This window comes from Pogoniulus pusillus, unplaced genomic scaffold (genome assembly GCF_015220805.1).
Source record: "Pogoniulus pusillus isolate bPogPus1 unplaced genomic scaffold, bPogPus1.pri scaffold_58_arrow_ctg1, whole genome shotgun sequence".
NCBI classification, from domain to species: Eukaryota; Metazoa; Chordata; class Aves; order Piciformes; family Lybiidae; genus Pogoniulus; species Pogoniulus pusillus.
Genome location: NW_026974711.1, coordinates 817,066 through 830,046, shown reverse-complemented (window position 1 = coordinate 830,046; position 12,981 = coordinate 817,066). Strand labels below are relative to the sequence as shown.

Genomic DNA, 12,981 nt, shown 5'->3' with positions numbered 1-12,981 from the left:
CCCTGCTGGAGCAGGGGAGTTGGGGTGGATGAGTTCCAGGGGTCCCTTCCAACCCCTCCATGCTGGGGTTCTCTTCCTGCATCCTGGATACCGCTGGGGGTCCGGATGGAGCCTCTGCCTGCACCTCAGATGTCTCTGAGCCAGGACCACTCTCATCCAGAGTGAATTCACCTCTCTCAGGAGACCCCTGGCAGGCAGCTGGGTGGCTTCAGCCACCCTTGTGCCCAAGTGCCGCCCAGGAAGCCCTGAGTGTGCTGCTGGGGAGCGCTGCCGGGAGGGGAGATGGAGAGCGACAGGAACCCAGGCGGTGCCCGTGGACTGCAGCGGGCGCCGTGGGCAAGCAGAGGCAGTGACAGTGACATCGCCGGGCACAGGACCCTGCCCAGGGCATCTGATGGAGCCACGAATCACCCCACAGAGTGTCCGGACCTCCCCCGAGCCCCAGCAACCTGCCGGGAGGTCTCCAACCAAGCACCCCCCCACCGCGGCCGGCAGCCGCAAGCGGGCACGGGGGGACAGCGCCCCCTGGTGGCGGCGCGGGGTGGCGGAGCTGGAGAAGGGTCGGAGCGGAGGAGCTCAAAGGTCCTTCCCAAGCGAGGTGAGTGTGTGAGTCTGTGACGGGAGCGTTCCAGGGGCTCCCACGGGAGGAGAACTTGCTAGGAGGGGGCACCTGCCCCACCTTGTGCGTGCTCAGCTCCCCAGAGGGCCGCGGACACGCTTCCTGCGTGGAGGCTGCGCGCTGCCAGCCTAGCCTAGGGCTCAGCTGCTCCTGCCAGGTCCCTCCTGCTCTCTGAGCCACTGCTGCTGAGTGCGAGCCTCAGAGGCGGTGGGAGCTGCAGCACACATCTGTCCTGACCTGAGAGCCTCTTAGCAGGATTACCCCTGCTGGGGCTTTAGCCTGTCCTCCCTGTGCCCCTGGGTGTCGTCACGCACCTCAGGGGGACCTTCATGGTGTGACCTGCGCTGCAGCTCTGGGGAACACCTCTGCACTGGCTGCACAGGACCCCCAGAGCAGGGGGGGCAGCATAGGGACTGCAGCAGGAGAGAGACTTCAGGAAGCAGCTCCCAACCACGGCCAGCCAAAGACTCAGCTCCCTCTCTCAGGCTCCCTCTGTGCTGTCCTGAGATCATCTCCTTCTGCTGCTGGCCAGGGGTGAGGAGGGGTCAGCAGGGCTGAGGAGGGGGTGTCTGCCTGCCAGGGAAGCTCCAGCAGCTCCTTGCTTCCTCTGGGAGCAGGAGGACAGCCAGCAGCATCCCCAGACTGCTGCAGGGGATCCCCTTCCAGAGCAGCAGCCCCAGGGCAGGGCCAAGGTGGTGGGTGCTGGCCAGGGGGCTTTGCTGGGTGCCCGTTTTGTAAGAGGCATAAGCAGCTCAGCAGCTTTACTCCTGAGCTGAGTGTGACCCTGACTAAGCTGCCAGGAAAGACCCACTCGGGCACCGGGCAGTGCCAGCCCTGCCGCCCACAGCACCATAGCCCAGCCAAGAGCCTCACTCCTAAGGTCTGGGGACTTGCCCCCAAGACCACTCAGCTCTCCTCAAGGCTATCAGCACGGCCAGGCAAGCTCAGGCCCACACTGCTACTGGCTTTGAGCCCCACGAGTGGAAACAAAGCTTGGGCAGCTGCCCCCCCCCACTCTAACAGCTCTTCACCACCAGGTCCCCCCGGCCCTGCCCTGTCCCTCCCACCCCCATGGTTAATCTCCTGTTTAGGAAAGTTAAAGCTGCTCAGAGCAGGGCCAGATGATCACCCAGATTAGAGACTTAAGGGTGGCACCACGGCCAGCTCAGCATGCCAGCGTGGGGCTGGTGGGTCAGCGTGTCAGTGTGCCAGTGAGTCAGCACGTCACGCACACGCGTGGGCACAGCCTGCCCCCGCCACGCACACGTGGGGACAGGCGGCCCCTGGGGCAGGGGAAGAGGCTGTGCTGCTGGCACAGGCAAGGCTGAGATGTGCTGTCTTTGGGGGGTGCCTCCCTGCCTGCCTCACCTCCCAGTTCACACAGAATGCCAGGTGGGAAGGAGCCCCAAGGAGCATCTGGTCCAACCAGTTGGCACTGGTTAGAGCAAGGGTGCTGGTGTGGAGGGAGCAGGGAGGCTGTGCAGACGCTGACCACATCCTCCCCTGCTTCCCTGGCACCTGCAACCCTCACCACGTGTATGGCAGCACAGGCTCCTGGCAGCAGGGACGCCACCAAAATGCCCCACTGGGCACTCAGGGATGTGCTGGGGATGAGGCAGTGCCCAGCAGATTGAGGCTGAGGCATCCCATTGGCAGAAACCACCTCTGTGGGTGCAGAGGTTTTGGGGAGCAGGGTGATGCCCGCCCCTGCAGCCAGAGGGCTGCCAGCTGTGGCTAGCTGATGAAAGCTGCCCTTTGCCCGCTCGCAGGGCACAGCAGCACAGGGCCAAGGCTGGAAAAGACTCTGGGGTTGTCCACAAACTGAGCTTTGAGTAGGTGCTTGTGCAACAAGCACCCAGACCAGCCATGGAGGACCTCAGAGGGATGAGCAGAGGGCACCTGCTGCCACCCCAAATTACAGAGGAGACTCCCCACTGCCCACCACCATGGGCAATGCCAGGCTCTGTGACTGGTTGCTGCAGGATCAAGACTGTGGCTGTGATGTGGTGTTTAGGGGAGGACACGAGTGGCCTGGAGAGGGTACTGGGACATGGCTGGGGTACAACCCCTGGTACTTACACTGGGGGCACAGGAGCTGGGGGTGGGCTGTGCCTCACTTAGGCTCACCCTGCTGGGCCCAGAGTCTCCAGAGCTGTAGCTGAGCTCCACTGGGGACTGGTTCAGTTGGAGAACACCAACATCAAGTGAGGCTGTACCCCCCCCACACCCCCACCCCAGTGCCCACCCTGCTGGGGAGCAGCTTCTGAGATGCTCACTCACAGAACAGCCTACCCTTCACCAGCTCCCAGCGAGGTGATGCCCAGTTCCCAGCCCTGCCCTGTTCCTGGGTTGCCCATCCCCAGGGAAGAGCTCCCTTTGCAGCCCTGCCCACACAGGGTCTCAGCAGACAGTGCCAGGAGGGAGCAGCCAGAGCCTGGAGGTTGCATTTCCACCATTTATTGGGGAAGCTGCTCCAAAGCACTCAAATAAATTAAAAGCAGAGCCCATGTGGGTGCAGAAGTGTCAGGAAGGGCTGTGGTGAGCTCTAGGCAAGGGGTTGGGTGTGATGATCTCAAAGGTCTCTTCCAGCCTCAGCAGTTCTGAGGTCCTGAGGCAGAGTGGGAGCTCCAGGAGAGAGGTGAGCAGGCAGGACAAGGGCAGCAGAGAGCCCCAGCAGCTGCAGAAGTGCTGTCAGCAGCTGCAGAACTGGAGGCACAAAACCAACCTCTACCTTCAGCGTGGTCTTACAGACAAAGCCTGAGTCAGAGCCTCCCTTGAGTGGTGTCAGTGAGGTTCTGGGGTTCTTGACAACATCAGCCCCTCCATCCTCATCTTCCCAGCCTGTTGCCTGGGCCTCATTCCACCTGTCCCCAGCACCAGGCCCAAGAGTTGCTGCAGTAGGGCAGAGAAGCAGAACTGCCTCTTGTCCCCCAGCTTCCCACTAGGAGCAGCCAGACCCCTTCCCCACTGCTCCCGAGCAGGCTCCAGTCCCAGACTGCCACCACGCACTCCAAAGGTGAACAAAGCAGGACCCCTCCCCCACCCGGAGGGGAATGCAACCACCAGGAGCATGGGATCGACTTGGGACCAGAGAGATGCTGCCAGTCGCAGCAGGGATGCCAGTCATGGACCACCCACAGCTTGGACTCAGGCAGTCTCGTGTGGCCTTGGCTCTGTCCTGCTTGTGCCCAGCAGTCCCTGCCCCAGGTGCTCTCTGGACACAACCCCTGCTCCCTCTGGTGAGACCCTCTCCCTCCCAGCCTGGAATTCCAAAGGCATCCGTTGCACCACGGTCTGACTCCCACTCAAGAGAGGTCTCCATCATCTCCAACCTCCACCTCAAGAGGCAGTCCTGGAGAAGGGAGGGGGGGACCCAGCAAGGCTCCCTCAACCCTAGCTACAGCCACAGGCATCCACAATCATGTCAGGGATGTCAGTCTTGACGATGTTGCTGTGGCGATCGAAGTAGAGGACGGAGAGCGGGCGGCGGCGCGTGGGCACGCAGCAGGAGTGCCCCGACGCCTGGATGTTGTTGGCTTTCACCAGGTTGAAGACGGCTGTGTGGAAGGAGGAGGCCATGCCAGGGCTGCCAGCCACGTGGAGTGGGCACTGGCCCACGCAGTAGTTTATCTGGTAGCCCTCAGGCTTTATGATCCAGTCGCTCCAGCCGATGTCGCGGAAGTCCACGTAGTAGTCCCTGCGGCAGCAGAGGTTGGAGTTCTGGCTGCAGCGGAGGCTGCGCTTGCCCACGCGGTGCCCTGGCTCCCTCAGCCTGGCTTTGGCCACCAGGAAGGGCTGGTGGGACCAGCTGGCATTGACCATCGCCAGGATATCACCCCCGGCCCCGTGGCTTTCCAGTTCCAGCCGCAGGGTCCTGCCCTCTCCCCCGAAGAAGCTCTGCAGGGTGGGCATGAGGGTGAGGGTGTGCCAGCCGCTGCCCCTGGCACTCAGCTGCTGCTCGCTCAGCAGCGTGCGGTTGCCTCCTGCCACCTCCCCTGCCCCACCGGCAAGGAAGATCCTCAGGGTGAGGCTGGTCACCAGGTCTTGGGGCACTCGGAGGTAGAGCCAAAGCTGAGCCTGCAGGATGTGAATGTCCTGGTCCTGGGTGTGGCTGAACTGGAACTGCAGCCCCAAGGCAGAGGGGGACCTGGGCTCTGAGGGGAGAAAGGGACAAGGTGAAGGCTGCAGGGTGCTGGTGGGGGTGAGGCTGTGCCACCTTCCTGCACATCTGGGCCAATCTTGTTCAGTTTCTTTCTGGAGCACCTCCCCTATGGGGCAGGATGAGGGAGTTGGAGCTGTTCAGCCTGGAGAAGAGAAGGCTCCAGAGAGACCTTAGAGCAGCCTTCCAGTAGCTGAAGGGGCTCCAGGAGAGCTGGGGAGGGAGTTTGGGCAAGGGCTGGCAGTGACAGGGTGAGGGTGAGGAGACACTGGTGCAGGTTGCCCAGGGAGGTTGTGGATGTCCTTTCTCTGGAGGTGTTCAAGGCCAGGCTGGTGTCCCTGCCCGTGGCAGGGGGTTGGCACTGACTGATTTTGGAGTTCCCTTCCAACCCAACCCATTCTAAGAATCTTCACAGGGAGGTCTTGTGAGGAATGCTGAGGGAAGTGTTGTTTAGTCTTCAGAAGACTGGAGGGGAGACCTCATCACCCTCCTCAACAACCTCAAAGGAGGTGGGAGTGAGGTGGGAGTTGGTCTCTTCTCACGTGCAACAGGTGGCAGGACAAGAGGAAACTGCCTCCAGTTGTGCCAGGGGAGGTTCAGGTTGGATATTAGAATCATAGAATCAACCAGGTTGGCAGAGAGCTCCAAGCTCACCCAGCCCAACTCAGCCCCCAGCCCTGCCCAACCAACCAGACCATGGCACTAAGTGCCCCAGCCAGGCTTGGCACCAACACCTCCAGCCATGGGCACTGCACCACCTCCCTGGGCAGCCCATTCCAGTGCCAATCACTCTCTCTGGGTACAGCTTCCTAACAACATCCAGCCTGAGCCTGCCCTGGCACAGCTTGAGGCTATGTCCCCTTCTCCTGGCCCTGCCTGCCTGGCAGCAGAGCCCAACCCCACCTGGCTACAGCCTCCCTGCAGGCAGCTGCAGGCAGCAATCAGCTCTGCCCTGAGCCTCCTCTGCTGCAGGCTGCACCCCCCCAGCTCCCTCAGCCTCTCCTCACAGGGCTGTGCTCCAGGCCCCCCACCTGCTTTGTCACCCTTCTCTGGACACCTTCCAGCACCTCAAGGTAGAGGTGCTCTGGCCCTGGAACAGGCTGCCCAGGGAGGTGGTGGATTGCCCATCCCTGGAGGTGTCCAAGGGACACGTGGATGTGGTGCTGAGGGATGTGGTTTAGCAGCAGTGGTGTGGATGTGAGCTCTGGGTGAGTGGTTGGACTCGATGCCCTCCAAGGTCTTCTCCAGCCTCACAGTTCTAGAAGCCTGCACCAGCTCCAGGCAGCTCCACCCTGCTGCACGGGGTGGGTGGCAGCGACCCCTGCCCCATCCCTGCTCCAGCTCGCAGGGCTTGGGGGAGCTGCACATCCCCAGGGGAAGGCTCTCCCGGGGTGCCCCGGTCTGGCACCGGGCACAGCCCATCTCCCGCCAGCCCCGTCGAGGCTGGCAGCCGGTACCCACCTGGCTCCCCGAAGCTGATGATCTCGTAGCTCCGCTCTTCTTCTTCCTCCTCCTCCTCGGGGCCTCGACGGGCACCTCCCGCCTGCAGCCTCCGCAGTGCCCGGGCCACGGCAGCGCGGGGCACGGCGTGGATGAGCTTGGGTCGTTCCCGGAGCCGGAGCTTCTCCAGCAGCTGCCGTTTGGCTGCTTCCTCCAGCAGCCTCCGCTCCGCTGCCGCCGCGCAGCCCGGGCAGCGAGGCTCCGCCGCCGCGCATAGCACGACCGCGGCCAGCAGCAGCCACGGCCCCGCGCCTCTAGCCGTCGCCATCCGCACCGACGGGACGCACCGGAACGGTACCGGTGGTGGCGAGCCGCGACCCGTCCGCTTTGGGCACCTGAGGCTGGGGGCGGGCCCGGTGCGCCCCCCCGCCATTGGCCAGCTCACCTGCCCGTCCCGTCCCATCCCGGCGGGTTGCGGCCGGGGATTTACCGGGATTAGCCCCCCCCCCCCCCCCACCTCCCCGCGGAGGGGGCGGGCAGAGACCCGTTTTCCCGGGGGAAGGGGCTTCGTGCTCCGTGCCAGGGCGTGGGGTCCCACCCCGGGAGGGTCCTCGAAAGGAACGCAGCATCGTGGGAGCTGGGCGTGAGCTAGAGGGGGGGCACACGAGAGGGCTGTGCAGGGCGAAGCTTCACCTGGGTGTGCAACGTGCAGGGGCTGCTCCAAGGGCTTGCACACTCGTGGGCTCTGGCATCTCCCTCGGGGTGCAGGGGGGGCCCAGGCTGGCAGCCCCTGACGGGGGACAGCTCAGTGCTGGGCGTCTCTGCCTGGGCCAGAACCCGCAGGGTGGGAGGGCTGTGTGGAAGAGCAGGGATCCTGGAGCAGCATCTCAGGTGGATCCCGGATGGATCCCAGCCTCACCTGCCTGCCCGTGCAGCCTACAAAGCTGCACTCCACGAGCCTGTGCATTGCCCCCCCCGGGGTACCCTAAGAGGCCCAGACCCACAGAGAGCCCAGCAGGGTTCGGGGGACATTCCTAGGATGGGACTGTTGACGTCTCTGGGTATGATGTGCTGAGTCTTGGGGGGGCTGAGCCCTTCCTGAGGCTGCCTGCTCCAGCCTGACCCCACGACAGAGCTGGGCAGGGCCAGCAAAGGGCCACACTAAGCCTCCCCTAGAACTGAAGCTGGCATCCTGTGCCCTGAGGGCTCCCGAGGGAGCAGGTCCCATCAACCTGAGGATGTTCTGCACTTAGAGAAGGGCACAGGGTCCTGTAGGACCCCCCCCACACACACCCCCCAGAACTGGCATGAGGTGCCAGTCTGCTGGCCCAGCGCTGTGCCAGAGCGGAGAACCCACCAAGTCCAGAGGGGGCACAAAGCCCAACCAGGCCTTCAAGTATGTGCCTACTGTGCCACGCAGCACCGACTCCAAGGTCTTGACCACACAGAGCCTCTGCCCCTGGCCGGGCACCGAGGTGACGTGTAAACAGAGTGGGCTGTCTGGGAAAAAAGTACCCACCGGAGATGATGCAACCGCGGTGCAAGGGGCAAAGTTCTTGGCTGGCTTGGCCTGCTGGCAGCTCCCAGAATAGCTCAGGAATGTCAACAGAAGGAAAGAGTGGGCACAGCCTGGCCTGGGAGCCTGGCTCCCACGGGGCCTGTGAGCCCTGGCTGCAGGCAGCGTGCCCGTGGCACTGCTGGGCGCTGGCGGAGCGGAGCAGATGGCACTTCTACGTGGGCACCGGGGCACAGGGCGTGCTCATGGTGCACTCGCTGGCACCGTGGTGCCCACACAGCTGCACACTCCCTTTCAAGCCCTGTCTTGAATATTTGGGTGTTTGTGGAGGTGCCCACCCCGTGCCCATGCCCACCCCGTGCCCATGCCCATGCCTTTTGTGCCATGTTGCCATGCTGTGGGGTTTTCCTCTCTGTCTCCCAGGGAAGGTGAAATTCCCAACCCGTGGAGGCAAACAAGTCCCTGCACCTGACACCTGCCCCACATGAAGCATCACAGAGTGGCACTGGCCCTGGTGCCAGGCCGGGGGGGGGTCATTAAAACCTCTGTGCCACCACCTCCACCTTCCAGCAGCCATCACCTTCCACCTTCACACCTGCAGAGAAGGGACACTGAGGCACAGTGCTGGGCTGAGCTCCTCCTTCCCTGCCAGATCCACAGAGGGTGGTGGCACACAGGGACAGGTTGCCCAGTGGAAGCTGCTGGAGACACTCAAGGTCAGGCTTGCTGGGGCTCTGAGCAGCATGAACCAGATGAAGCTGTCCCTGCTGACTGCAGGAGGATGAGATGAGCCTTAAAGGACCCTTCCAACCCAAACCATTACATGATCTATTCTCTGATCAGGGCTGTGGCACAGCATAGCACAGGAGGCAAAGAGCAGTGCCAGGCAGGGTGCCCTCTAACCTACCACCCTCACCAAGGTCTGCTCAATAGGATTAGTCCCTCCAAACCTGCCCAGATCCCTCTGCTCTGGCCAGCTCCCCCCAACTGCTGCCATGACACCCCCCCCCCACCTTTCACCTCCAGCTTAACAAGAGCATCCCATCCTTTGCCCCCCCCCCCCCCCATGCCACAACTTCAGGCCCACTCCCCACATTCAGTCTGGCCAGATGTAGGCCAGGGGTCAGCGTGGAGCTGTGAGTGGTTCTTGCTCCCATTGCATAAGAGTGTTGTTGATTAAACAGTTCCCAGAAAGCAAAGCCCAGGGACCAACCTGACCAAAATACCCCCCAGGTGCCCCCCCCCCCCCCCCAGCACTTGCTTCACACATGGGTCCTGGACCTCTGACCCTGTGTCCGGTGGGGCAAGTGTGGCACCTGGTGACCCAACCTAGAGGTGCCAATGGACAAGGTTAGGCAAGGAACCCACCCAGCAACAGCTCATGCACCAGCACCTGAGCAGGGCTCCTGCTGGGGCTTCCATTTCTGAGTGGCTCTGCCACCTGTGCCACCCTAAAAAGTGCCAGAAGCAGCTGGGGAGCTCCTCCCGGGGATGGTCATGGCACAGGCCATGTGCTGGCTGCACTGAGAAGCTTCCACCTCGTAGACCTCTCACCCCTGGAGCAAGCACAGGAGCTCATGCACCAGAGGGGGTGCTCGGGGGAGCAGCTGCGGGGGCTGAGGGCACAGCGAGGGCTGGAGCTGGAGCAGGAGCAGGACTGGGGGTGGGCAGCTGGCACCCCCTGGGCGAGGACCGGAGGAACGGGGCTGGTGGGGCCGGGCGGGCCGCGGGTGACCGTGGGAAGGGAACGAGGCCAGGGCTTAGGGCCAGCGAGGGAAGGTCGCCGGCCCCGACGGCAGCGCTCCTAGCCCAGCCGCACCGGGACGCGAAGGAACGAGGTCGCCTACCCCGGCGAAGGGGCGAGGGGCAAAGGAGCCATCCCCCGCAGCCTCCGGTCCCGGAGCTTCCCCGGGACCTGGCGACTGCCGCAGCCCGCGGGCTCCTCCCGCTGGCGCTGAGCCGCCCCCGGCCCCGGCCCGACCCCGCCGGCCTCAGCCGGCTCCGGTCCTGCGAGCTCCTGGTCGGGGCTGACGGCAACCCACGGGCAGAGGGGTAGCCCATGGGGGTAGCACCGACGGCCGCAGGAGCATCCCTGGCGCGGGGGCGGGCAGAGGGGCACCGGCGCCGCGCAGCAGCCGAACGGAAGATGTCTTGGAGCCGGCGACTGCGGCTGGAAGCTGCCCGTGGGATCGGGAAATTAAAGATTAAGCCTTTTCAAGGCAAGCCCGGGGGCTGTCAGGAATTCCCACCCCTCCCCTGAGAACCTGGCCCTGGCGAGGGACGCCCTGGCACACAGCGCTGGGACCTTTGCTTCGGAGTCTGTTGATACTGGCAAAGGCTCCTTCCAGGAGCCACCCGCGGCAGCCTCACATCCCTGTCCCCTCCTGCAGCGGGGGGCCAAGGGGACAGCAGCTCCTGTTCCCTGTGTCACCTCTGGCATAGCCCAAGTGCCTGCTCGATTCTATCTGCTTGGCATCTCCAGCACTGGGCCAGGCTGGGGGCCTGCAGAGTGGGCTCCCTGCCAGGCTTACTGGCCCCAGCAGGACCAGCAGAGCAGCATGGCAGAGTACCCAGATGAAACATTGCCCTCCAAAGCCCCCCCTGAGTGAGGAGGGGACCCCAGCAGAAATGCAGTGTCACAGCAGGGGGAGAGGGGACGCTGCAGTATGCCCAGTCCAGGGATTCCCAGTTCAAAAGGGGCAGGGAACTGCTGGAGGGAGGCCAAAGGAGGCTCTAAAGATGCTGAAGGGCCTGGAGCAGCTCTGTGAGGAGCAAAGGCTGAAAGCCCTGGGGCTGAGAGCCTGCAGGAGAGCAGCCCCAGAGGGGAGCTGAGCAATGCTCAGCAAGAGCTGAAGGGTGAGGGCCAAGAGGCTGGGGCCAGACTCTGCTCAGTGGTGCCAAGAGACAAGACAAGGGGCAGTGGGCACAAACTGGCACCCAGGAGAAACTTTGATGTGTGGGTGCTGGAGTCCTGGAGCAGGCAGCCCAGAGTGGTTGTGGAGTCTTCTTTAGAGAGCTTCCAACCCCCCCATGCCACTGTGGCCCTGTGCAAGCTGCTGTGGGTGCCCTGCTGGAGCAGAGAGGTTGGACTGGGTGAGCTCCAGAGGTCCCTTCCAACCCCTCCATGCTGGCATCCTGGGATTGTGTGATGTGAACATTGCCCTCATCCCCTCTCTTCCCACCAGTGGATGCCCAGTGGGAAGTCTCAGTTTTCCTCTCCTGCTCCCTGAAGAGCTCCACCTGTACTTTGCCACCACTCTGACACCAAGGTTACTCTCACTGCTGAGGGAGGACTCTTGTGAAATTAGCTGGGGCTGTGCTGCAGCTCAGGCTGTCACTTTTCCCAGGCTGTCACTTTTCCCAGGCTGTCACTTCTCCACCTGCAGCTCCTGCCACGGCCACCAGCTGCAGGTTGAGAAGCTCCTTGTGTGTGCTGGAGGCCCTGCTCTGGCAGGCAGGGATGGAGCTGTGCCAGGCTCACCCTTCTTCTGCTGCACCCTGCTCACACCACACTGTTGCCCAGGTCTAAATGCCACCAGGGGTTCCTTGCTCACCCTTGCCCCATGCTGTGGGTGGGGAAGGGGCTGTAGGGCTCCACTGTGGGAGCAGGGCAAGCCCCATGTGTGGACAGGAGTCACTGTGTGGTGAGACCCTTCCACATCTGGGGAACCTCTGGCCTGCAGGCACCACAGAGGGCACCTTTTCAGGTGGTTGGCAAGCCCCAGGACGTTGTGTTCTGTCCTTGTGTCAAGCTGCCAGGGACAGGGAGGAGCCTCAGAACCTGGCACCCCTCTTAGGGAAGCTGCTGCTGTCCCTGGCACCTCAAATCAGCAGAGCCTTAGTGTCCATCGGGATGCAGCTGCCCTGTGGGTCTTGGTGTGGCTATGCCACAGCCCAGGTGACAGGAAGCAATGTTGATGACAAGGGAGGTCTGGACCAGGAGATGCCCAAAGTCCCTGTGCCTGAGGGCAGGGCTGACAGCAGAGCCTGCTGCATGTCTTGAGGTGTGCAGCCCAGCAAAGGCAGAGTTGGGCTGTGGGGAGAGGGTGGCAGGAGGGGGTTGTGCCCCATGAGGGCTGTGGAACAGTGAGGGGAAGCCAGATCTCATCTGCACTGAAGGAAGTTCCTGGCAGGAGTGCTGTAGAGCCACGAAGGGGAACTGGGAGCATCCAGCCCTGCTCCAGAGCTTGTGGCATCCTGAGGTGGACCTGTGCCACCCTGAGCTGCACCATCTGCAGGGCCACGGTGAGCAGCAACCAGCTCCTCAGCCCCTTCCTGCCCACGCCTGCTGCAGCCTGAAGAGCTCAGCACCAGCCCCAGGAAAGCTGTTTGGTCACCAAAGGGAAAGGAGGAGTTGGGAAAAGGAGGGAAAAAAGCAGGGCAAAGCAAACACCAAACCCACTTTGGGGTTGTGCAAGCGGCCTTGGGTCCCAGACAATATTGATCCCCAGACCTCATCGATCCCCAGGCCTCATTGATCCCCAAGGCTTATTGATCCCCAGATCTTCCACCCTGCCTGTGCAGGGTCAGTGGAAACCCTTTGAGTCCAGGTCCTGCAGGCACCAAGGCCTGGGAGGTTGGATCTCAGCATGGGAGGTGCTGTGACCTGGTGGGGAGGTGCAGCTCTGCACCCCAGAAGGGCAGCAGCTGCCACCAGCTCATGTGGACAGACACTGACTGCTGCTCCTGATTGTTCCATCCCCACTCCAGCTGCCACAGATTCCCAGATGGCAATGTTCATCCTGGCTCCAGCTCCAGCCAGAACCACTCATGGCAACAACCAACCTGATCCTGGAGTGGGACAGCAGATGCCAACCCAGAGTGCCCTATGCCAGCCTCCTCTCTCTGCCAGCCTCTTCTCACCTGCTTCAGCTCTGTCTCCAGCTTCTGGGGTGAGCTCATCAGTGCTTGCAGTGTGGGCCATGGGACCCTGCTTCCACCCCAGGCAGCTGCACACAGCTCAGGGGATCCTCCTGGGTGGGAGCTCCCCTCATGAACCTCCCACCCCCAGCACCCTCTCCCTGCTTCTGCAGCCCTCCCAGGTGGAGAAACCCTGACACGAGGTTACGTAAGGGAGCTGCTGTGTCACAGCTGCTCTTTGCCCCCAGCTCTCACAGCACCAACGTGTCCCACTTTGCTGCCAGCATGGCTGGCAAGGGGCAGTGAGAGCAGCAACAGCTCTGGGCCACGGGCCAGAGACGTGCCAAGAGGCTGCTGCCCAGTGAGGGAGCTGGCATGGGGTTGTGT

General features: G+C 63.0%; 1 protein-coding gene across 1 annotated transcript; it reads right to left on the bottom strand.

The window, feature by feature from the left end:
- Positions 1-2,913: 2,913 nt before the first annotated feature.
- Positions 2,914-6,546, bottom strand: LOC135174293 (inhibin beta C chain-like). The gene is made up of 2 exons (XM_064141539.1): positions 6,240-6,546; positions 2,914-4,773 (listed from the first exon to the last, which is right to left on the bottom strand). Exons 1-2 carry the CDS (start codon positions 6,544-6,546, stop codon positions 4,013-4,015), a joined length of 1,068 nt encoding a protein of 355 aa, XP_063997609.1. The 3' UTR covers positions 2,914-4,012.
- Positions 6,547-12,981: the final 6,435 nt, after the last annotated feature.